Source organism: Ursus americanus, chromosome 6, assembly GCF_024610735.1.
Source record: "Ursus americanus isolate L20-20 chromosome 6, mUrsAme1.1.p, whole genome shotgun sequence".
Classification (NCBI taxonomy): domain Eukaryota; kingdom Metazoa; phylum Chordata; class Mammalia; order Carnivora; family Ursidae; genus Ursus; species Ursus americanus.
Window position 1 is genome coordinate 68304681 of NC_142132.1, and position 26467 is coordinate 68331147.

The following is a 26467-nucleotide window of genomic DNA, read 5'->3' on the forward strand; positions in this document are numbered from 1 at the left end:
CTCTTTTCCTGTGAGATTTTATATTGTGTGTTCTTTCCCACCTGGCACGTGTTTGTCCTGATGAAGCAGGTATGCCAACTAGTCATATTTTTTCTCTGTTAGTTTTTTCAACATACTTGCTCGATGGCCCGTGCCTGCGTGGGCTATGTGGGGAAGGAGAGGGAGGCACACTGGTCTGCTTCTGGCCTCTCTGAGGACTTGGTCCACAAGCAGCAGCTGCCTGGTCATGTGTGGCCTACTTGTGGGGCCATATGGGGGTGACAGCAAGTGCATGGACGTGGGCACTGCGTGCGTGTGTTGCGTGTATGTGTGTGTTGGGAGGTTGCTACTAGGAGGAAGGAACCTCATAGCCGGGTAAACTCATACTTTTCTGAAATTGTCCCCAAATGGAAAATCGATCCCATCTGACTAGGTGCCTCAATGTGACCCATCTGTCCTTTCCCCCTACTTCTGTATAAGGCTTGAGAAAGTACACCAATGAGAAAGCTGTAGGTAAGATCTTAGATTTTCGATTATGTTTGCATCTACTTGCTCCTTTCGGCGCGCAGTGGGGAGAGGCTGGGAATATGCGCTGGACCCTCTGGGCTGAGTGTGCTGTTCTGCTGCCTTGGAGGGAGGGCCTGTCTACTGCTTGGTATAGGCATGCCCTTCATTCAGAGCCTTGAACAGAACCAGACCCTGGGTTGTTCACCCCAAGCCGAGAGGTCACTTGGCAGTGGTGGCTGTTAGCTGGGCTTTATGAAGGAGAAAAAGGCCAGTTCACTTTTGGGCACTGTGGCAGCCTGTAAGAGGTTGGGGTAGTCTGTGTGGTCCCCACGTCACGCAGGCTCAGCGGGGACTGGCACTGTTCAGGAGCCCACCGAGTAGCATGAGGAGCACGGATGAGCAGGGGGTCAATGGCTGTGTGTTGCAGGAAGCGTGGTTGAGGACCTGGTGTTTCAAGGTGGAGTTTCGCAACCTTCTGTTTTTATTTCATTCCCCACCAGACCTCCCCCTCTTGTCTTCCGTGCACTTTGTTTTGTTTGTAATAGAAACTGGAGCATGTCTGCAGATTCATTTCCTTCTCAGTTCACAGATGCTCTTTTCCAGGGAGCGCACGTGGCCCTGCCTCTCCCCTCAGCCTGGGCTGCCTTTGTGTCTCTCCTGCACCCTCCAGCAAGTCATTCTCTGATGACCTCAGGCTCTTGGCATCCCGATCGATCGTTGGTTCTGATTTCCATCTCCTTATCAGGTTGTCAATCCCCTGAGAACAGAAACCGTGTGGTCTTCATCGTGGCTTCCCTGGCACCTGGCCTGTAGCTGGGGTTGCAGGACATACTGGGCACCTTCCCTGAGCCCAGGATTGCGCTAGGGGGTAAGGGTTCAAAGAAGATAGAACTTGAGCAGAGAGGATCAGCCATGTCCCACATGAATTAGATGGCTATAGGAAGGTCTGAAAGGTCTGCAGAAGCCCGGAAGAAGTGAGAGCACCACGGAAAGAGGGGGCGCAGGGCAAGAAAGCAGGGTCTTGTAGCCTGGACAGCATCTGGGTGGGTAGGAAGGCAGAAAACATTTGAGGATGGTATTCCAGGCAGAGGAGATAGTCAGAGCAGAGGTATGAGTCTCAGGAGTCAGAAGAGGCACTATATTGGCTCAAGCTGCCACCGTGGAGGCGGGGGTGGGAGTGGGAGGGCAGCGGGATGCTGGGCCCAGGGGCTCGGAAGCTGCTTCTTCTCTGTGAACCTGTGTCAGCTTCATCCTCACACTATGACCGAATTGTGGCTGCAGGTGGCTCCCAGGCGTTCATCAGCATTGGCCCTGGAGACGGAAGGTCCTCCTCGTTTCGTGCACATTTTGAAAACTCTGGAGCGAGGAGACAACTGGTTCATATGAATGTCTCCTCTATCCGGGAAAGACTCAGCCAAGAAGACAGTGGGTGCTAGGCTATGCTGGCAAGGGGCTGGGTTGAGGATGATTTGCACCTCCAAAGCGAAGTGTGCTGGGCAGATATTCCCTCTGCTGGACATGGTGAACATGGGTTGATATCCTGTAGGACCGAGAAGCAGAGCAGTTGGTGATATTAAAATCTTTCCCTCTGTATCCCCAGCACCGCCCTGGCAACATCGGCTGGGTGCGAGGAGCAGGCTATAACTGGGCCGCCTGCTTAGTTACTTCCCAAGACAGCTCAGGGGGGCACATCCAACATGGAGACCCCCATGTAGCTGGGGATCTGATTAGCTTCAGGCAGTTGCCCTTCCTTGCCCTGGAGAGCATTCGGCGTTGTCCTGCCAGCGTTCCAGGATCTCTCTTCCAAGGGCAGTAACTCAGGTCAGACCTCAGGTGCTCTTGTGTCCAATAGAGAGATGCCAGTTTCAAACCTTTCACAGTTAAGGGAAAAGTAAATTCTTTCTGTCTGTGAAATATGCAATGCCTTCAGTGAAATTCGTCAATTATGTTTCATGACAATTGGGCAGCAGGATTATGTATCTGAGAACACATAGACTGTGTCATAAAACTGAACTGGGTCTGAATTTTTTATTTACTCCTTAAATGAACTCCCCTCAGCCTCAGTCTCCAAATCCTCCAAAGGGATTTAGGGAGTTATTATAAATGAGATAATGCACGCACACAGATGAGTCATGCTGGCATCTCGCGAGCTCACTTTCCTTAGCTTAAGAAGATCAAATGTGCCATTGCATGGTGCACTGGGTGTTATATGCAAGTAATGAATCATGGAATTTTAAAAAAGAAAGAAAGAAAGAAAGAAAGAAAGAAAGAAAGAAAGAAAGAAAGAAAGAAAGAAGAAAGAAAGAAAGGAAGAAAGGAAGAAAGGAAGGAAGAAAGAAAGATCAAATGTGGATTTGGCCTTCTTTTTTTTGAAACACATATTATTTAAGAAAATAGTATTCCATTTTAAAAACCAAGCCCCACGTTCCATTCCCTGTTCTGTCAAAAAGAAGAGAAGTAAATCATGTGTGTGTCCGTGTGCGTGGTGTGTGCGTGTTTGAGGGAGTAAGGAGAAAGAAGTAAAGAATAAAAGTGTATATTCTCAAATGTACACTACGAGGCAATGTAAATAAACATTTTAAGCAATTTTTAAAATATTGTAAATGGACCTCCAGGTCACAACTTCTTCAGTTATTAAAGATTTATTTATTTATTTATTTTAGAGAGAGGGGGAGAGAGAGTGTGCGTGAGCAGGGGGAGGGGCAGAGAGAGAGGGAGACAAGCAGACTCCCCGCTGAGCAGGGAGCTGATGCTGGGCTGGATCTTACAACCCTGAGACCGTGACCTGAGCTGAGACCATAACCTGAGTCGAAACCAAGAGTCCGATGGTCAGCCAACTGAGCCACCCGGGCCTCCCTCAAGTGTTTTAGTTACATGCACTGGAAAGCAGGAAGGCAAAACTGAGCCCGCTGCTGTCTGCAGGGAGAGCTGGAGGGAGGGAGCTTGCGTTTCCATTCGGTAGAAGCATTTGGCTGGCGAGGACACATGCGTCAGGGCTGTGGTGTGAGGCTGCTTGGGACTGATAGCGTTAGCTCCTTTTCTGACCTGCATTCCATACACGCGTACTTGGTTTTTCTTCTTGTCACTGAATTGTGCTGATTTATTAGGCTGTGTGCTTCAAGGGCACCGGGAGATTGCGTGTACGAGCAGGTCTGAACTGGGAAAGTGAGAATTACTGTATCAGATGATACCCAATTAACTCGTGACAAGCACAGCAGGTGAAATTGGAACTCGGGCTTTATCTTTTATGGACTGGAGTCACTCACTATCTATGAAATGTTTTTAAACCTAGTGGGGCTTACCTACTCATTCCTCCTCCTTCCCACTTGCCCACCATCTCTTCCCATCCAAGCAGGTGTGGTTTCTGCAGACATGAGTACCAAGGTGGACAAGTCCCTGAGATGCGCTGTGGGTTCAAGGGCAGTGGGGCAGGGCTCCCTGAGGCAGCCATGAGGCACCTCGTGGGACAGCCCTTGCCGCACACCAGCACGCGGAGCAAAACCGTGCAAGCGGAGCACAAACATAGTCAGAAAAATTCATTTTACTTTCTTTGTGGGCAATGGAGTAATGATGATGCTCCAGTTCCGAAAAAGCCTTTCTACCCTCTGACGTTCAGGTGCCTCTGCCAGTGTGAGGTTATTTTAACACGGCATTCTTACTCAGATCCCCCAGAGGGGAACATCTGGACATCCGGTTCCAGGTGTGGCCGTGACACCGCGCCTTCGGACCGGCCCACGCACCGCAGGCACCCTGCCTTCCTTTGGTGTGAGATCCTGCCCCACAACGACTAATCTTCATATAAGCTGCGGGGAAGAAATGATGCAGAAATTACTGAGAGGGTAAAATAATATGATATTAAATGCCCGATATTGGAAAACACAAATCTTATTTTATGCGCAACTGCTGTTTTGGATTACCCATGCCTCCTCGGGCTTCAGCCAGCATGGAAAATCCTTTCAGAGTGCTACTCTGTTCACTTCTTCTGGAAGTCCATTTTCAACCCCCTCGAGCTGGGCGAAATCTCTACTGTGATGTTCCCGGAACGGATGCTACTTTAAGTTTCAATCACTGAACTCAGCTCGTTGCTTTATTCATCACGGGTTTATGGGCCTGTTTTCTGTCGCCGCACCTGGTGTTCTCCAGGCTAAGGGCAGCATCTGACTCATGTCTGCAGCCAGTGCCCAACACACAACTGGGCACGCGCTAGGCGTTTAAGAAACACGAGATGGATATAAGACTGAGAGTCCGGCACTCCCCTGAAGGGGAAGCCTGCTCTTTGGTACCATGTATTAATTCTGTCAGATCCATGTCTAGCCATTTTTCTTCTCTCTGCAAATCTCTTATCAACATCAGAGGAAAAGAGAGAGAGAAATTAACAACAACACACTGAACGATGACCTGCCAATGACAAGTGAAGCCATTGTTCATTTAGTGATGGTGAGTTTATTTGGTTCCAGCCCTAAGGAATTGACAGTGATTGTCTCCCGCTTAACTCAGGAACCCCGCTTGAGATTTTATTTAAATGACCACCATGCACAGTGTTAACAGAAAATGCTGTAAATAAACAAATATAAATATGCAGATAAAAATCCGTAAACCCACATGAAGTTGATGTCTTATTATTAGGAGTGAACCAACATGAATATGAGCCTCAGAGAATTATTAATCATTTTCTCATACAATCTGCTATGAAATGACCTTGGCCTGTACCCTTTACACACACACGTATATATTACACAGTGGTAATTTATTTTAGGCAGATATGTTAGCAGCATGCTTCCCTACAATTTACATACAATCAGGTTTCCATTTGTTAACGTCTGTTCTTTGCAATGGTCCACACTCTTTGCAACTCTGACTTTTTACAGAAGTCCTTGGCCTCGCCTTAATTTACTCTCTCTGTGAACACCAACTTCATTTTGTTGGTGGCTAAAATTTCACATACATTTATTCAATGTGCATTTTCTGAGCCCCTGTGTTATTTAAAATGGAAGTCGTGGGTTCCATAACAATGGGCTCTGGGATGGTCCCTCACTGGCTGTGTGACTTTGGTCCTTGCTGCCCCTCTGTGTCATCTAGGTAAAATGAGGATACTCCTAGAGCTGCTTCGTGGGCACCAGCATTGTTGAGCATTTACAACAAGGTGTTTAGAAAGTACTTGACGCACAGGAAGGGCTCAATGAAATGTCATTGATAGCATTACCTTGGTATCGTGTTTTCTTCATAGTGAATTTCCAGTGTGACAAGTTCACTCTGGTATCAGCAGGGACTCATGGCTGGTGTTTCCCTCTTGCCCTCCCGTGTAAAAGTTGATTTGTATAGCGCTTCGTATCATGGATTCCACCATCTTTCAAGCTCCTAGACAATACTAGTCCATCCCCCATATCAAGACAAACAAGTTGCAAGTCCGTTTTTCTGTGTTGTTGACTTCCCTGGGTCTTTGTTAGCTCTGTGTTAACTACTCCATCCCCATGCATGGTTTAATGACTCAAATAAACAGGAATTCTTTCTTTCACTCCAATAGAAGAATAATACTTTAGGTGTTTGAAAATTTCTCAGAATTCTGCAATTTCTTCTTTGTCTTTCACATCTTCCTATTGGAGGATTTTACTAATGAGAGTTAATTGTGTTGAAATTGATCCTTGAATAATGATCTTTGAAAGCTGATGACTTATTTTTGTAAAGGAGGCCAAGCCTTATGTTACTAGAATTACTATGTTACTGGAAAGCTCCAAGAAAATGGACAATGTTAGACAAAATTTGTGATTAATGCTGGACTGATGGGGTCCCTTTGGCTTCCATTGTCCAATTTGAGATGGTGTTGTACTGATCTCATGATGCTGTCCTTATTGATGGAGGGTGGTGGGGCTGAAGCTCTTCATAGTCACTGCTTCGTTCAATCTGATAGCAAGTCTGCCTGGGTGTTGCTCATTTCCTGTACTTTATCATGACAAGTATTGCTGTCCTTTTATGATGCAAACAGAGGATATAATGCACTAGAATCTAGTTAGACCTGTTCTCCACTTAACATTCTTTTACCTTCCTTGTTTACGCTGAAAAAGATATTGCTGGGTAAATTGATAGTGTTTTTTCATCGACTCATAGGGGCATTTGTGGATTATCAGTTACAATGAAGATTCATGGAAAATGTTGCCATGCGCTCCAGGGAGACATCAATGTTAGAGTGTGGCCCCGCAGCTCTCTCTGTGTCCCTTGAAACCATGTCTCTTTTTAGATTTAAATAGTGCCTCGTATAGTGCCTGGCATGAAGTGGGACCTGGGTTAAATTCCTGTAACGCTGATTTGTGTTTGTACCACGCGCTCTGCTAAATGTTTTCACAGATTTACTGCATTTAATTATCAATCAGTTTTTGCTTAATTGGATTCATGAAATTAATTATATGAATTCCATTCTGATAATATTGCCCGACTCTGGGTATCAGATTCCCTTAGCAAATGGAGAGGAGGGGAAGTGTTTCTGCATTTCCCCGGTTAGGAAGTCTGCTGACTGATTACTATTGGCTTCCTTCGGTACCATCCTTGGTTCTTGGAAGCATTCCTCAACACCACTACCATTCTTTTGGTGCCCACTCTAAGATCATGTTAGGAAAGGAAGGAAGCAGAGGGACCATGAGAAGGGAAGAAAAGATGAGCTCTATTCTCACTGCATCTTGGGCATTTCTTTTTCCTTTAGAGAGGGGGGAGGGGCAGAGGGAGACAGAGAATCTTAAGCAGGCTCCGTGCCCAGTGTGGAGCCTGACACAGGGCTTGATCGCCTAATCCCGAGATCATGACCAGGGCTGAAATCAGGAGTCGGACACTCAACCAGCTGAACCACTCAGGCACCCCAACTTGGGCATATTATTTAGGAAGATAAAAACTTAAACTCCCTGTCTACAGTCCTGGCCTGTCTGGAAGGTTGTGAGTCAAGCTAGTTCATATGCGTGCAAGGCATTTTAGGCTGCCTGGCTGGGAGATGGGTCAGGATCCGGTGGAGGCAGGATTTTAGTGCGGCATCCGTGTCAGATGGCAGCCTCCAGGCAAGCGGAAAAGCACGGGAAACTGCCTGGGTGCCCTTGTGTGGGGCCAGCATGTCACTGCCTGGAGCCTCGGATGCTTAGATGAGCCAAGTATGTAGTGATTTCTGAACGAAATCATTAATATGGAATATATCTGGACTACTTTTAAACATAAGGGTATGGCTTTCTTGTCCTCGAGGGAGGAGCTGTGCATTTTTGTCCTTTGGATGAAAGATGCCATCACAATAGAAGAGTAGTGACATACGATCACCACGGGCTTCTTAAGTTACTCTCACTCCCTGAGTGATCTCATCTAGTCTTGTCGTTTCACCCGCCAGTGTCTTCCAACTGTCCATCTGCGTGCCAGACCTTTTCTTGACTCACATATCCAACTTTGTCCTTGACATCCCCACTGGATGGCTCATAAACTCAGTTATCAGATCCAAACTTGGACTCTTTTTAAGCTTCTCCACTGCTTTTATTGTTTCCATTTTATGGAGGTATAATTGACAATAAAACTGTAAGGTATTGGAAGTATACAACGTGATGATTTGATACATGTGTGTGTTGTGAAACAAGCACCTCCCTGTCCATCTGGTTAATTAACACATCCAGCACCACATATATTTGCCTTTTTTTTTTTTTTTTGAGAACATTTAAGTTCTACTCTCTCAGCAAATTCCAGTCTAAGATTGAACTCTTGCTTATCTCCCCAAACTGGTTTCACCTGCATTCTTCCCATCTCTGTTGACGGCAACTCTATTTTCCAGTGGCTCCGGGCAAAAACCTTGTAGTCATTCTTGATGGGTCTCTTTTTCACACACCCGAATACAATCCATCAGGAACTCCTGCTCTGTCTATCTTTAAAATATGTCTAAGATCTGCCTCTTATCACCCACTTCTGTGACACTGTGGTCTCAGTCCCCATGACCTCATCTTGGATTTTTGTTCTAACCTTCCTGTTTCTCTCTACTGTTGTGTCTTCCTAGAGTCTATTCTCAATGTAGCAGCCAGGAGCCAATTTGTCACCTTTTCTCCTCCAGTGTTTTCCCATTTCTCTCAGAGCACTCAAAATCCTGACATGGCTTTCCAGTAGCTACAGCTATATAACAGATCATTCCCAAACCCAATGACTTACAGCCCTTTATTGTGTGCACACATTCTGTGAGTCAGGCATTTAGACCCAGAGCAGCAGAGATGGCTTGTCTCTGTTTCGTGATGTCTGGGTCCCTCAGACTCTATGGCTCAAATTAGCTCAAAGCTTGCTCATTCACATATCTGGCTGTTGGCTGAGAGATTCATCTGGGCCTTCAGCCAGAACACCTTTGCATGGCTTCTCCATGTGGCTGAGGCTTCCTTACAACATGGTGGCTGGGTTCCCAGTAGAAAGAGCCAGGCAGAAGCTGGACCCTAGCCTCAGAGGTTAAAGAGCATCCATCCTTCCTGTCATTCCCTATTGGTTGTAATGTCATAGCCTGTTCAGATTGAAGAGGAGGGAAATAGATTTCACTGTTTGATGGAGAATGGCCAAGTTCTGGAATACTGTGTGGGACTGGGAATATTACTGTGGCTGTGTTTTGGAAATACAGTTTGCCACAGTGGCCTGCATGATTGGAGCTGGGCTATTTCTCTGCCTTCATCTCTTTCCCCAGAGGACATCTGCTCCAGATGTTGCCGGAGTGGCCAGGTGTGCTCCTGCCCTAGGACCTCTAGACTGGTTGGTCCTTCCACCTGCTCTGCTCTTCCTAGGACAGCTGCTCATGTGCTCCCCTCACCCTCTTCATGCTTTTACTCAAATGTCACCTTCCCAATGATGCCTGACCACTGTGCAGCCCCATTCTGATCCCCTTCTCTTGCTTTATAGTACTTCCAACCTTCTAGTACTCTATGGAACTCTTACGTTTATTCTTTACTACCTGTCCCTAGCAGAATGAAGCATTACATAGGCAGGACTCTTTACTGGTTCTGTTCCCGGGTTTATCCCAAGGGCTTAGAATGGTGTGTGGCACATAAATATGAAACAGAGCACTTCCAGTTGGGACATTCTGAATTTGCAGTCCTTGCTCCAGACGAACCAGGAAACAAGTCTCGCCTTCACGGAGCCGTATCCCCACACCTTACTCCCCATGCTAGCGCAGTACCCAACACACACAGCGGGTGCTGAAAATAAATAATTTATTTAGAGAAAAAAAAACTCAGCACAACTTATCTTGTAAATGAGGCTGGCATAATCAATAAGATTAAGAGACCAACCTAAAGCATTGCTTTCACTGGGTACATTTCTTTTTTTTTCTTTTTTTAAAAAATCTATTATGAACTGATAAACCAGAACTTTTGTTTTAATTTCTGTATAAATATTTGGTTTCTTTACGAGGAATTTCAAGGTCCTTTTCTGGTTCTAAATATACGCCCCTGTCCCTTACCCTAACATGCACATGGTGACAAAATAGGGTCCTGAGAGCCCCCTAGGCAGAGGCTCAGGGCACAGAGTCAGGCAGCATAGCTTCTGCTCTCCACATGCCCCAACTTTAGAGTGTCAATGTGTGAATTACCTTTGAGAATGCAGGTTGGAATAAAAACACTAATAAACTCCAGGATAGCGATAATAATAGTCATGATAGAAATGGCGACAACATCACTCATTACAGCTACCATCTGATGGGGACTTCTCTGCTGCCACCTGCTCTTCTGGGCACTCATATTCCCATCTCCAACAGTGATCACCTTGAGAGGACGGCACGTTTTTTCTCCAGAGGAGGAAACGGAGGCTACCGGGGCTTGCCCAGAATGCACCAAATCTCTCTCTCTAACATAAAAATGTTTATTTCTATAGTAAAACAGCATGAGTCCCCACTTTTATTTTCTCTATTAAAAAAGAAAGTGACAATGTCAAATCAACATTTTAATTTTTTTAAAAGATTTTATTTATTTATTCATGAGAGACGGAGAGAGACACAGAGAGAAAGACAGAGAGAGAGGCAGAGGCAGACGGAGAAGCAGGCTCCCCTCGGATCCCAGGATCACTACCTAAGCCACCCAGGCGCCCAACATTTTGATTTTTTTAGCCTATTAAGAGGACAGGAAAAAAATCAACATTTTCTTCGCTTACAAAAGATCAGATCTCTTTTTATGAGTAAAGTGCCTCTTTGATCCTGGGGGGCACACCAATCATCTAATCCTCCAACATTTGGTGATTACGAGGCTCTGAGTTTATCTCTAGAGGCTGCTGACCTCCCAGCTTTGGAAGCCAAGCCATTGATGTCAACTCAACTGAGGCAGGTCCTGTCCGGTTCACGTTTCCACGTGTGTCTCAGTGAAAGGGTCTGCAGTCCCCGCCTCCTACTGGTGAGCTTCTTCTGGTTCATCCGCAGAATGGGAGTTGTTTCCCATTCTGATCTTTTTTTTCATTCTCTTCCACCAAGTTCTTGGCTGCCAGGTGGGAAAGGTGAGAGGCACAGAGCACAGCGACATCCATGGCCGACATCCAATGAGCTGCCTTTGAAAGCACAGCGCAAGGATGGTTCTGGCTCCCGCAGAGGCTCTGGAGGCCTCAGGGCGTCCCCAACAGCTCACTCCAGGCAGCCACCTGCCTGATTCGTGTGCTTTCCCAACCTAGGATGTGATCCTTACTGTCGGCCTGACTGCGGTTTTGGTTTGGGGCTTTTAGTTGAGTGCTTCTGGGTTTTATTCAATCTTTGAGGACAATTGCCGCAACTTTGGGTTTTTGTTTTGCAGAAATGAGTGTGAAGGAGAACGCTCTGAAGTACATGGCACTGCTGGAGGATAAGCTGCGTAGGTAAGGACAAGGATTTCTTCATTGCAGGCTCCACGGTGCGCGCAGGTTCTTAACCGTAACAGAATCTAGTGAAAGCAAAGAGAGGCTAGCCAATTCCTGTAATAAGTGAACAAAGAAAAACACACAAAAAGGAGTCCTCTGAATTCTGTAACGGGATTCAAGCAGGTGCCATATAAACATTCCCCAGTCCTTTTCTCCTCTTTATAAAAGGTAAATAGGTGAAGATGTTTTAAAGTGTCTGGGGGAGACCACAAGTTAGTTTCCATGTTCCATAAGATGAGTCTTCTTTGCCATGTTAAATTCCAAATTCATGCCTTCGTCCGTTTTTTTCTTTTTAATGCCTGAAGTGGGTCTTATGGATTTTGACCCAGCTTATACATGGTTTGGAACAAAATAAAAAAATGCACATCTTAGGTTCTGTTTTGAATCCCGAATCAAAACCAGCGTGAAAATTCGCGGTTGCCTTTTTTTTTTTTTTAACCCAATTAGTAATTCAGATTTGAGAAACATTACGGATGTTGCAGCATGTCAATATGTTTCTCATTTTTGTGGCTGTGTGCTCATGAAAATAAATCCCAGCCACCAGGATCTGTTCCTAATTAAGGAAACAAGAATGAGAATGTAATGTGTACTTTCTTCCCTGGGAGTCATTTAGCTTTATGGACTATTTCGCTACTCTTTTGGAATTGTTAAATAACTCTTTAAATAGGCTATGCCTTAAAACTTTGTTGGCTCAGATAATGCCATTGGCTAAAATGCTTGTCCTTTAAGAGATACCGAGAGGAGCTGCTTTGCTGAGTTCTGCTCTGTGGGGCAGGGAAGGTACGATGGGATTTATTCTAAAGCTTGCAAATCAAGTTCTTCCAACCATTGACTGCTATTTTCTTGCCTCCTGCGCCCTAGACATGGGAAAGAACCATGACAAAGGTGGTCAGTAGAGAGTGTGGGTAAGGAGGGCACGCAGGTGTGAGCATCCTCGAAGGAAATGTCTCCCATCCTTAGAAAGTTGGGTACTCATCTGGGTCACATGCTCTGCTCCAAGTCCATGCTCTCCTTCTCCCGTGTGTGCTCGGGCAGGTTTCAGCATGTCCCTGTTGCCCTTTTCGAGCTAACATTTTTAGCCATGAACACTGCCCACACCATATGCTCCACTGGGTTACTGGTCGGCAGGTGGGTGTTGAAGGAGCTCGGGCATTGGTGGAGAGACACCCACGGAGGATGCGGCTCTACAGCTTCTCCAACTGCCTACCCTCCAGTGAGCATTCACCGGCAGCCTCTTCAGCAGGAAAGCTGAAGGAGGGGTACCTGCTCCTGGAGTCAGGGCGTGGATTTTATTAAACAGCGGAGATAAAGCCCATACCGAGTGGGCAGTCAGCACACGTTCGGTCCTTTCCCTTCTTGCAGCTTCTGCTCTTCGCTCTCCTCTTCATCAGAGCTGAGTGGACAGTCACGCCCAGCACTCATCCTTTTCCCTCCACACCAGCTCCTCCTGCTGTGTATCCAGCCCAGAGGACAGCCCGTCACCCGCCTGGACGGGCCCTTGCCCCTGGCTCCCTCTGTGGCACCTTCGCTCCCTCCCCGGGCCCTCACTTCCTGCTCCAGGTCACTGAGTCCTGCCGAGCTGGCCTCTTGTGTGTCCTCAAGTCCTCCCACCTTCCCCTGCTCATGTGGGTCAGTCTTCTCTCGCTGAAAGACTGTAATAGCTGCTTTTTATGTTTTTCTGTCTTGTGTCTCCCTTCCCACTGCACTTTCCAGGTGGTCTTGAATGATCATCTTAAAATACAAATTTGGTCATCCCCATCATCCTAAGGATAAAGCCCAAACATCTTTTGGTGGCTTCTCACACTCTTCCATGTGGCCTCTGGGTGTTCTTGAGCGTCATCTGTCATCACCCTGCCACCTCCTACCCGCTTGTCCCGATTCTCTCATGTTTCCCAACACCACTGTGTTTTCTCCTGTGGAGAAACTAATTGAGACAGGGAAATGGTCAAGGTATGTTATACGGGGAAGTATTCAGTTGAATCATGTGAAATTACCGATATTAAATCACATTGACCTGGAAAGATGTCAATTTCCTATGGCTCAACCCAATATTTAGGGATTTGGAGTCATCTTCAGGAGGGTCAGATGCTCTGGCCTGAGGCTGGCCAGTGTCCTCCCCATGGCACACTTGCTCTCACCATTCCCCTTGCATGAGCCCCAGTGGCCACTCTCAGCTCTGCCCCCAGTGGCCCTACATCTGTCTATGTTGTTTCATTCTTCATGCTTTAGGTGTCTCCTCTTTGAAGCCTTCCATGACACCCCAAGACTGAGAAATGTGCTTGTCCTGAATTCTTTTCACTTTCAAAATGCTGAATGAGAGATACTGCCGATCACGTCTGTCTTGTTCAGCGTGTATCCTCTGTGATTTGATGGTGCCAAAGAGTGTAAGGGTATCCAACAAATAGTTGGTGAGTTAGTGGTTGAGTGAATGCAACTAATCTATAGACCCCCTCCCCAGTCCAATCTTCCTTCACCTTCTGCCTCCCTCCCTGTCCCTCCAGCCATGTGGCTGCATGACTTGCATACATTCGTCACTTAGGGTTTGTCAACAGCCTCAAATGATGGGAATGGCAGCTGACCCATCCTGCAGACTACTTCCTGAGGGCCCTTTCCTTTGCTGTTTGAAGCTGTAAAAGATCTGGTGCAGATGTGTTTGCACTGGTGTAGTAGAAACACTGGCACAGGAGGGAAGCCAGTGGGCGGTAAGCAGAGCTGCAGACAGAGGCTACGTGCGCCGTAAAGTGTGTGCAGGGAGTTTTACTGCTGCCTCAGAAGGAGGTCAGACTGGATGCTGTGGGAAGTGTGGGGATGGGTAGTCTCCCCCTCCTGCGACAGAACTGTTTGCATGATCCCATCACAGTCCTAGTTCTTTCCATGAGAACCAACATCTTAAACACAAAACCAGTTTTTCGCACCTGCAACTGTTTGCATCATAGTGGCTGCCCAATTAATACTGGCAGGATATTGACCAAAGCAAGGCGATAGATGCCGGTGGAAGTCTTTGTTCCTTATTCCCACCATCTGTAGCCTTTCTTGGTCTTCCAGATTTCGAAAGGAAGTGGCTGAGAACTGAAAAGAATGCTCCTTTTCCCCTTTGAATGTACGGAGGACACAATTTATGATTAGTGCTACAGTGAGATTTGGATCTGGCCAGTCATGATTTGGGAGACAAATCTAAACGACAGCAATATCTTTGTTACTATCTCAGCACACACTGAGACAGATTGGTGGGCTCAACATCCCGCTCTCCGTCAAGAAAGTCAAGTGAATGAGGAAGTTAGGAAGTATCTGATTCTGTCAGCAGTTCGCAGGGATACCTGCACGGGACAAAACAAAGCAGGGTATTAAGGAGGGTACATATCGTATGGAGCACTGGGTGTTATATGCCAACAATGAATCATGGAACACTACATCAAAAACTAAGGATGTACTGTATGGTGACTAACATAACATAATAAACAAAACAAAACAAAAACAAAGCAGGCAAATATTAAATGGGGGCTTTTAGTCTATATTTAAACAAAGATTGGCCTTTTAACAGTCTGAGTTCTATAAAAAAAGAAGAAAAGAAATTCCCTTCTGAATTTGAATGCTTATAAAAATTCGCAAAGTTTTTTTCAAAGCGTGTTTTTTGATCATGGTTTTATTTGCTATCAGACTACGTTAAAGCTGCAAAATAGTCGAGGTACTTAAATCAATTATGTTATTTTACATACTCAGGGTACCTATTCAGTTAAGTGTAATTGTCAATAGGTAAATAGTAAAATCATGTATTTGTATATTACACCCATAAACGCTATTTCATATAACATACATGAGAATAAATATAGACATATCTATATAAATATGTACGTATATCGTACACATACACATATATAAACACACAAACTTGCAATTGAAAAATAAACATATTTCATAGTCATTCTATTTATTTTGAAAATTCTCTTTTAGCAACAATGCATTGCCTGGAAGTCTATGAATCAGAAGGAGGTCACATTCTCTCCTTTAATATCCGACCTTCCTATCAGGGAGTGACTTAGGCACTGGGGAGAATATGGCTTACCATTTCTCTCTGTCAGGGAAAGGCAGAGACACCAGCATGCCTCTGGCAAATATACCTTGTTCCCAGAAGAGAATGAACTGATAAAAAAGTAATAAGTTAGATACATGAGTTATAAGTTAGATACATGTATGTCCCTGTTTCCCCTTCTACAGAGGAGAGATACTACTTGGGCATTTTTCCTTGCTCACCTGTTTCACAGATGTTCCTCCTTCCCTTCTCTTCGCTGGACAGGAAGGAGGGTGGCTGCCCACAGAATCACACGGACCCAGTGCCTTACTATTTTCCTCTCTGTTCCCACTGCTGCTGGCTCCGATGCGGGAGCCCTCACTCCCTAGCCCCTGGGTGCATATTCATCCTCATGGCTCAGCGCAATGTGCCTTCTCCATAAAGCCTTTATGGACTTCTGCTTCCTTCTTGGCACCCACAGTGGGAGCCACTTATGACAATTTGTTGCAATGATTTCTGTCTGATTCTATTAGACTGTGAGGGCCTGGAGAATGGGTTCCACGCCTTACATGCTTTGTATTCCAAGCAGCTGGCCTGCTGTTTGGCATGTGGTAAACATTCAGTAAAATTATATTTAGTGCAAGAATGAGTGGCTAAATAGCAATTGTATCTTGATGCTTTATTTTCAACTATTAGATTCAAAAAGTTAAGGCAAGCTAAGGAGATATAATGCCCCAGAAATCTATTTGTCTTGCCATCACATCTTAAAGGTGTTTATTAGGATAGAACAACAACAACAAATCTTCTCTTCAAGAGCTTTCTTCACTTATTCTTACTCCCTCAGATTTATTGTCTCCAGAGGTTAAGAGTTAAGGGTGAGGGGCGCCTGGGTGGCACAGCGGTTAAGCGTCTGCCTTCGGCTCAGGGCGTGATCCCGGTGTTGTGGGACCAAGCCCCACATCAGGCTCCTCCGCTATGAGCCTGCTTCTTCCTCTCCCACTCCCCCTGCTTGTGTTCCCTCTCTCGCTGGCTGTCTCTATCTCTGTCGAATAAATAAATAAAAAATCTTAAAAAAAAAAAAAGAGTTAAGGGTGATATTTTGGGCTGGCTTATTTTCTCTTATGGCCAAACCTTGCTGTAATTTCCTTTGTCTCTGTTTTTACATAGTCTCTGTTAGCTGGCTTTCCCAAAGACTCAATGGAAATAATCAAAAGCCGTAGAGACGGGTTACATTTTTTATTGACCATGTGTCCTGCCTCTAAGCGTTGTGTGGGAGAAATTCATTATTGTGCAATGGCAGCCCCGTGTCCCCGACCAGTGTACACCAAGCCCTCTACCCTATGGCTGAGGAGTAGTGTTTCCATTTAACTTGTGGAATCTCTCGTATGCGTGACTAATGGGAAACCGTCTCTTTCTTCCAGCCTTTTGTGGTTCTATTGCTACTTTTTTTATTCTGCAGTTGAATACGAAAACTTTGTCAGTACGGTTCACTGGATTATAGGTTACTGCTGTTTCCTTGTGCTCGTCTTTGTTTCTTAAGTGGTTTTTTTTCCCCCTGGAATATGTATCATACTTTTGTAATCAGAAAACAGAAAAATCATTAAAATTTGTTTTGAATATAGAAATCGTTAGATACTTCTTAAAGGCCCTTCTTAGCTTTAGAAAGGACTATCAAACATACGTCGGTTTCACCTGAACTTTACTTTGAAATTTAGAGACTGATATTTTTCACAAGGTGATTTGCTTCTTTTTTAAAAAATTAGTGATTAGTTTCTAATTATCTTGAAATTTCCATATGGACAACTTGAGGGGAAGCGGTGGCTGGGTGAACTCGCTCTGCTAATGAACAGCCAGAGGTGACCAGCAGGGGTGGGCAGAGAGGAAAAAGCCCTTGGTGGCTTCCTACCTGGACCCCCGACTACCTCTCAGCTTATGTGGAATGACTGGTTTCATGACAGAAGTCAGTAGAAACTGAGCATCAGACAGCCAACTGGAGTCTGCAGTACCCATCTGGCAAAATTGTATTGACCTTCTGTGTAAGGCAGCCTGTGGAGGACACTCTCAGGCGTGCCTCAGAGACCAAGGTCTGTTCCCTCACCCACGGCTCCCAGAGCCTGTAGGTCATGGCCAAGAGCAAGAGTTGATGACCGACTGCCCACGATCCAATGAGTATGGGAATCCCATCTGAAGATGGGACTCCTGTTTCTACTTGCTGCACACATGAGCATCCACCTGGGGGTGGGAAGAACATTCTAGAATCCGATTTTATGTTTTCACTTGACCCATTTAAATTTTATCTTTGAAAGTGGTCTTGTTCTTGAAATGTTTTATATGTATCTAGTGCTACATATACAGAAGTTGTGAAACAAATACAACAGTGCCTGCTCATGATTTCATTACTGGTAAGTTCACACATAATTAAAAATATCAGAGACAGTTCAAACGTAATATTCCTTTACTTATTTTCTAATGCTGAATGGGAGATCACATTTAACATATGCCCACCCCGCCCATCCACCAAGGAAAAAGGGAGTTAATTCTACAAGAAGCACTCCGGCTTCACAAAGACGGTGAAAGCAGGGCATGGAGACCAAAGAGGCTGGGTTAGAGCGTGCAGAGGAGCGGGAATCTAAGATGTGGCAGCAGCTCCTGGGGTCCTCAGGCAAGAATTCATGAGCCTGATTCAGGGGCCTGGCCCCGGGCGGCATAAGAGCTAAAAGCCAAAGAGGCTGCTTATCCTAGGAGCGTATTCCAAACCCGACCGAGCAATGCTAGCTTTCACGGCCGGCGTGGAGGCTGTGCGCCCCGAACAATGAATGGAATTCTTTGAGATCCCACATAGAATGCCCTTTATGCCAAATTATGCAAGGTAATTTTGAAGTTCCTGTGCACCTGGAACAATCCATTTTCAACCCATATTGAACTTATTTCAAAAGCTGTTGAGGGAAATGAGTGTAAGAAATGGCAGCCAGGAGATAAGCAACTGGCTGCCATGGGAACCCCCTCCTCCTCTTGGCACAAAGAAAAGCAAAGCAGACCCCACGTGGACACCGCTATTTTTTTTTCATATTTTCTTGTTCTGTTGCTGACACACGCCTTCCTCCTCCCTTTCTTAATGGGCACACGTCAAAGGAGGTCTCCCCAGACCTCACTTCTTCACAGCGAGCTCGGCGCCTTTCTCGCCGCTTCTGCACGGCCTTGACCCCTTTCTGCTTTGCGTCTGCCATCTCAGAAAGACGACAATTGTCAGCTTCTTCCTTCCCCTCCCTAATTTGGCGTGACCCTCCTGCATCCACCTGCATGGCTCGCTGGGGGCTGTTTGTAATCAGCTCTGCCTCTCTCTTTAGCAGGAGACTTTCCACCCCAGCCTGATGAGCAGGCTTTCTGCTGAGCTGAACCGTGTCTGTGCTTCCAGATTCTATGGAAATAGATGTGGCCCACGGTGATTTCTCCCTCTTCTGGCTCCTCTCTTGTCTTCTGGCTTCCTCGAGCTTGCTCTTTGATTGCACTACCTGGGACACGAGTTTTCCTTTTAACCGTCTGTGTCCTGCCTTCTCGCCTCAATGGCTCGCTCAGGAAACACGGTTGATACATTTGTAGCAAGCCCACATTTCCCTCCTAAAACCAGACACATTGATCCTACACATCTACACAGCGGACCCTTGGACAATGTGGGTTTGAACTGTGTGGGTCCACTTACATGTGGGTGTTTTTTTTTTTTTTAAATAAATCCAGTAGAGTACTGTAAATGTATTTCCCTCTCTCTCTCTCTCTCTCTCTCTTTTAGAATTTTTATTTATTTGAGAGAGAGAGAGAGCAAGAGCACGAGCAGGAGGGGGGGTGAGAGGGAGAGGGAGAAGTAGACTCCCTGCTGAGCAGGGAGTCTGACACAGGGCTTGATCCCAGGACCCCAGGATCATGACCTGAGCTGAAGGCAGAAGCTTAACAGATTGACCCACCCAGGAGTCCCTCCTTATGATTTTCTTAGTGACATTTCCCCCCTCTAGCTTAACACACACACACACACACACACACACACACACACACACACACACAACACACACACACACATTTTTCTTTTTAAGTTGGTCCATGCCCCATGTGGAGTCCAACATGGGCTTGAACTCATGACCCTGAGAAAGAGTTCAATGCTTAACCGACTGAGCCACCCAGGTGCCCCTTAAAGGGAGTTTTTTTGAGAATATACTGGAAAGTCCTCATGAACACATTTATAGCAAATGCACAAGTACTCTTCATGTGGCTGTTACCAACCACTTCTGGAAAAAAAACAGGATGCTGACTATATTGTAAGAATATTATATCAAATACACAGAACATACAAAATATGTGTTTGACTGCTTTTGTTATCAGAAAGGCTTTCAGGCAACAGGGAGCTATCAGTAGTTATGTTTGGGGGGAGTCAGAAGTTCTACATAGATTTTCAACTGTGCATTTTTCAAGGGTTGACTGTACGTGAAAACTGTTATAAAAATAATTCATTATTGCATTCTCCCACTTTTGAATTTTGGAGCAATTTGGCCATATTGTCTCACTTTCCAAGAGAAGCAATAATTTTTAAACCTTATTTCATCTTATACCAGAAAAACTTTAAGTATACTTAATAATTCTTAAATACATAAAGACAGACATGTACAGAAAAAATAACACACAAAATATAACAAGATGGCATGAATTTGAAAAGAGTAGGCAAAAAAAGAAGGAAAAACAAGGACAGGGAAACTATTGGTGAAATTTATATGGGATTAGAGTCCACACTGTCCTAGTTTACTATTCTAGAAACTGAACTGAGGATGACTGATATGTCTATAAAACTAAGTAACATTTTTACAAGTATATGGAAATGGTGTAGTTTATAATAAACCTTGTGGGTCTACATTTGCCTTACAAGTCACTACAGTACTTTCCGATTTCCAAGAACTCTAGTAATGAATTTTTGCTCAGAAATAACTTTTTCCCCTGAAATGCTCAGTTATGATGAAGTTAGTTTCCAGAACACTCAGATCAATTGAAAAAGACCTACGCACAGTTCTTTAGAAAGAGGGAGCGGAGCTCTTGCCTCTAGAAACCCAAGTCCTCTGATTAGGTGTCTTTTCTTCAGGGGTAGAAGAAACGCTATCGCCCGCCACCTGAGTCCCATGTGGCCTCTACACCCGGTCCACAGAGTGGGACCAGAACCCACTCATCCCTCCTAGGTACACTGACCAGCAGCACCCAGAAGCAGGAATCAATACAAAGAATTTCCCTTCCCCCAGAGACCATAAAAACAATCCTCAAACCTCTCTCTTGATAATTATATAGAAAACCTGAGACATTTCAATTTTTAAAAATTAAAAAAATATTTTAATTCCAGTATAGTCAAGAGTGTAATACTAGTTTCAGGTGTACGTGATCCAGGACTTGCCTACATCACCCAGTGCTCGTCACACCAAGTGCACGCCTTAATCCCCATCACCTGTTTCACCCATCCCCCCCCCATCTCCCCTCTGGCAACCATCCATTGATTCTCTATGGTTAAGTCTGTTTCTTAATTTGTTTCTCTCTCTTTTATTTTTTTCCCTTTGCTTGTTTGTTTTGTTTCTTAAATTCCACAGATGGGTGAAATCATATGGTATTTGTTTTTCTCTGACTGACTTATTTCACTTAGCATAATACCCTCTAGTTCCATCCATGGCAAGATGGCATTCTTCTGGATGGCTGAGTAATATTCCATTATTTATATAGACCACATCTTCTTTGTCCACTCACTTTGCTTCCATATCATGTCCACTATAAATATAGAGATGCTATAAACATAGAGATGCATGTATGCCTTTGAGTTGGTGTTTTTGTATTCTTTGGGTAAATACCAAGTGGTGTGATTGCTGGATGGTAGGGTGATGCAGGCTCTGCAATCAGATTATCCAGCTTTGAGTGCACTTACTTTTGAGCTGTGGGCTGCCACTAGGTCAATAAATCTCTTCAAGGTCCAATTTTCTGTTATTAAAATGGACCAATAGTAGAGTAATATAAAGAATGTTTCTTATACACAATAAGGGCTTAATAAATGCTAGTTATTATTGCCTTAGTAGCAGTTGTGACACCATAAAAATTATAAAACCAAAAAATCTACATAAAACAACCTTATTTTAGGGGCGCCTGGGTGGCTCACTCAGTTAAGCGTCGGACTCATGATTTTAGCTCAGGTCATGATCTCAGGGTCATGGGATCGAGCCCTGCATCAGGCTCGACGCTGGTCATGGAGCCTGCTTGATATTCTCTCCCTCTCCACCTCCCCCTGCCCCCTCCTACTCATGCTCTCTCTATCTCTAAGCAAACAAACAAAAACAACCTTATTAAGCCAGAAGAGAGTCCCTTATCTTCTGGTAAAATTATGGGGAACAGGGAGATGTGTGGTTGTAGTTAATAGCCTTTACTAAGAGTCGGCCAACCCTTGTTCATTACCCAAACACAGCTTTTTCTGCCGCCTACCCTCTAGCCAGCTGTTAGCACCTCCCGTGGAGAGCGGGGAGGGAAAGAAATGAGGTAATTGAGCTCTTGTTAATGGCTGTGACAAAGGTTTAGAGCCTCCCATGGTTTCTGTGACCAACTGGGTGGGATCCTGGGACAAACTTCCGTCTTTAGAACCAGTCTGGCTGGTTGTGGAGTTTTTGAGACCTGGAAAGGCCTGAGCTCCCAGGCTCCAGAGCTCAGGCTGGGAAGAATTTACCATCTCTTCTGTGATTCGTGGAGCTACAAGGCACCTCATCTTGGCCCTTTGTGGAGCTCAGGCTGCAACCACCTCAGGGATAGCATTTTTTGAGGAAAGTTACTCCAATAAACTTACCTCTCTCCATCTGACATTTTCCTTTGAGCAAGCAGAACTGTTGCACTAGAGATGGGGGTGGCAGAAGGGAAGAAGAGAAAGGATGAACAGAAGCCCTCTGGGCCTGTCTAGTGAGGGGCTCTGAAGAGCAGGGAGATCGTCTCAGTACGGAATCTGGGGAACAGAGTGACGTGGTCCACAGAGAAGACAGATTTTTGATTGTCAGGTCGGAACTGAAAGAACACAGGAACACCTGTGAGGAGGGCGTAGACACCTGTAGGCACCATCTTTGTCACTGATGCATCCAGGCTTAATTGGACATGGTGCTGTTTCTAAAAGTAGCCTGAAAAAACAAACAAACAAAAGGACGACCGTGATTTTGACTAATAGAATAGAGAATCGATAGGAGATTGATTATAATTGCAAACAGAACGCCCTGCCTGCGGATTTTTCCTGTGGTTTGTGCAGCTCAACCCAAAGTTTCTCTGCTTTCAACCTGTGATAGGATCACTCTGTCCACTGAGATCAATTAAGAAATCAAGCAATTTTCAAGGAGGCTCAAGGCTTGGCCAGATGCCCAGTGATTCTGTTTCTTTACTCTGTTTCGTTCAGGCGGCTGAGAGACAGCAGTTGTGATCACTAGGGCAGATGGAACAGGGGTGATGTCCACCGTGCTCCATGAGCCGATGTTGCCATTGGCCCCCCCAGATAGGCCAATGTGCTTTATAGCGTGTGCCTTTCAAGGTTGCCTGTCACATTTTTTAAAAGGCGATTATAATTAATCAATAGGGAATGTCCAAGCTAAGGGGATTTTTGTGAACTCAAGAGAAACCATTATAGCTTGAGTGTTTTTGATGCCTTTTGGCAGGGAGTTGAGAAATCTTAAAGCAAAATTAATTGCTGTATCAATGGAAACCCCAGTAGGTGCATATCCAGTTTGTCATTAATTAAAATGAGAAGACTTTTAAGGATTCAGGGAAGCGTTGTCAAGATTGTACGATGGTTTAATTTGCTAACATGGTATGAACCTGTTAGCTTCAGCCACATGATTAATACAAGCGAACTCCTTATGGAATTTTTCCGACACTCACTTCCAGTGCGCAGTCATTTTTAAGACTCCGCTCACTGTCCTTATGTCACGTAAAGTGAGAGGCAGCTCTGTAGCAGCCCTGGCAAATGTAGGTGAGACAAAAGATGACACACAACATTTTCTGTGACTCATTCTGCTCCTTTTTCCTCCCCACCCGGCCACCCCCCAGCCAGCCTGAGTCATGCGACAGCTGTGCGAGCGTGAGCTAGAAAGCAGGGAGCGGTCGACACTTTCTCTGCTGACTGCGTCCCATTATCTCTGCGAGCTCACACCAGGATGGGCTCGAAATCCCTTATCACAACCACCTCAGGCGGAAAGCAGGGTTGTTGTTTTTTTTCCCTCTGTTGCTGCTGATGTAAAGATGACATTTCTTGAGCTGGGAGAATTTTATGTGACGGTATTGTGTGCCAAGCCTCAAAAGACAATCCTGTAGCTCCCATTCATCACAAAAACAGGGTCTTTTAGTTGGGCTTCTTTAAAAAAAAAAATAAATCCCCTGAAGAAATCGGGACATCTTTTAGTGGCCTAAGGAGGAGAAGAGAATCAGCAGGATGATGACTTGTGACAACGACACAAAGCAATTTGATTGAGTGATTTCCTCTATTATTTTAGAAATGGGAAAATAAGCGAACATCCTGGTTAGTTAGATGCATTTCCCTGGTGCAGGTGGGTCAGGGCGGTACACCTCCCTGTTCTGTACGTGAACTCAAGCCTGTCACTTTTAGTTGTCGCTCTGTCTCTAGAACGTTCTTGATTTGTTGCCATTCGGTGGAGCTTACTTTTGTTTTGATAATGGCGTTTGTCCACTCTGGTAGTTACAAGATGGAAATTGTTCTGGAGAGTTGCTTTGGTGCCAGGGGGCTCCTTCGTGTGGTTTTTCAGAGCCCGAAGAGGGAACGTGTTTCTGTAAGTTTGCCTTGCCCTCCTGCTTGCTGGAGGGGCAGGGCCTCACCTGGAGTATGCTTTATCTGATTCTGGAAGGGTCTCTGAGTGCTTTGCCCTGGAAGGGTAATCACACAGCTTCAGAATGAATTTGGTCCCATCTTTGTTTTCCAGGTTGTCAGCTTAGCCCCTTCTAGAGCAGCCGTGACAGTGGGAGCTGGGCTTCGTCTCAGGTTACTTTAGTCTGTCTAGGAGGAAGGAGTCTTCCCTAAGATTCAGTGGGACAATATCCACAGAGAGATTCACACCCTGAAGGATGGTCTCGTGAGAGCAAATTGGCCAGTCATTTGGCTTCGGTCTTCGTGCCTTCCTGTGCAACTTTGAGTCCTGATAACATTCACAGGACCTCACGACATGAGCATTTGCGAGGGGGATAAAGAAAATGCTGACTGATGTACCAGCCAGTTGCTGTCGCAATCAGTGCTGAGGTCTCGGCACCACCCGAGCCCAAGAGTAAGAGAAGACTGGAATGGCTATAAGGTTAGGGAAAAGCAGACAAGCTGCTCCAGGGACCAGTGGCCATATGCCACTTAGAGGGCACGTGGGCCCTAGTTCCAATGTGAGGCTGTGATATTGGGCTCTCGGTCTTCCTCACACGCCTCTCCAGCCCCCTCGACGACCTGCCCACACACCCCTCATGGGATGGATCCTGGTCAGTTGTAACTGGAGACTGTGAGGATAACAAGTCATTATCTTACTCTTTCAGGGAAGAATACATAAGTATGTGGGAGACAGCTACCACTTTATTCAGAGGTCTAAAAGCAGGAGTTCCTGGGTCAGGGATGGGTGGTCTGGGAGTGATTTCGGTCAGGGTAGCCTTTTCCAGCATCCTTCAAATCCACCACATGACGTGGACCATGGACACTGCCCATCTGGTTTCCACACAGGAAAATGGGCCGCTTTGGGGACGTGATTTATAATCACCATCGGCAACCCCCCCAAAGCCTCAATCGGCTTTTCTTGCCTTTGGAAGTCCTGAATTCAGATCTGTCTTAATCACACGTAGTCACATGCATCTTTCGCGTCCTACACGTGCTCGTCTCCATGCCCCAAGCTGTGCAGTTAGCACATCCTCACCAACAGAGACTGAGACTCTGGCTGGAAGCCAAGCAGCTGTTTGACCACATAGTTGTATTAATAGCAAGAACAATGAGATGCTCTCGACAGTACTCGGTATTTTCAGGGCTCAACAGGTCAAATGCTAGGTAAGCCAGCTGCTTAATCATTGGCAGGCAAGTTACAACACGGAGGACCCTCCTCACTCCCACCCCAAGCTAAGCATTTCCTTTTCTCTGAAGCTATGGCTGTTTCAGTGGTTCTGAGTTAGTAGTGGCTTTTCCCCCCTTACAGATGTAGATGTTTATGTCTGCAAAATGGTATTTCCTGCAGCTGTAGCCCCCCGGCTGCCATCTTCAGGCCTCACGAGCCAAGCAAAGCCAAGTGGAATGACAGCAGGGGAGAAGCAGGACTTAGGGTCTGTGGGGCAGATCAGAATCCACGTGTTTGTGTGCACTCGGCCGGCCTTCCCGTGGTCTCAGAGTGGCACAAGCCAGCCTCCCCCCTTCAGGTTTGGCCTCTGCATCTCCTCAGACTTTGAGCTTGATTGAGCAATGACGAAATGGACACTCCAGTCACGAGAGCCACATAAAATGAGGCCAACAATCTTTAAAACCAACATTATTGGTCATTTTCTTCTTAGACCATTTTATTGGTCTTTTTTCTTAAGTCAGAAACATAAATATTATCCCCTATGTTGAGGCCCTCCGAAAACGTAAAAAATGAACTGAATGAAAACCTGGTAGCAGACATTGCTTTACCAACCCCCTCATATCCATGTGGATTTTAAGGGAAACTCGTGTCCCCAGTTTGGTGGCTGCTTCTGTCTTCTTAACTCCTGTAACCAGAAGCACAAGGTAGAGCGGGGGATATTAGGAGAAGAGTGGCAGCCACATCTCATTTTGTCACCCAGTGGGCTTTTTTTTTGCTGGCTCTTTTAAGTCCAGTCTAGCATTATAATAAAATAAACTGGTCATACCAATCTACGTTGTCATTTTCTTCAAGAAATTCAAAAGCATATCAAATAATTTGAAATATATTGCAGGCTTTGCTCATCAGTGTTCTTACTACATGTCTAGACAACCCTCCTTGGTTCACTGCTCGTCCCTCAGGAGTGCTGTGACTTCTGTGACAGGAAAGGAAGCCAGGCTGCAGGGGCCCCTGAGTCCCCTTCCCTCCACATTTCCCGGGAGTGAACATCCCA

General features: G+C 45.5%; 1 protein-coding gene across 1 annotated transcript in view; it reads left to right on the forward strand.

The window, feature by feature from the left end:
* DISC1 (DISC1 scaffold protein) overlaps positions 1 to 26467 on the forward strand; it is a 364802-nt gene that overhangs the window by 278522 nt on the left and 59813 nt on the right. Inside the window, exon 10 of the mRNA XM_045783648.2 lies at positions 11241 to 11301. Coding sequence (XP_045639604.2) covers positions 11241 to 11301 — 61 coding nt within the window. The remainder of the gene's footprint in view (positions 1 to 11240; positions 11302 to 26467) is intronic.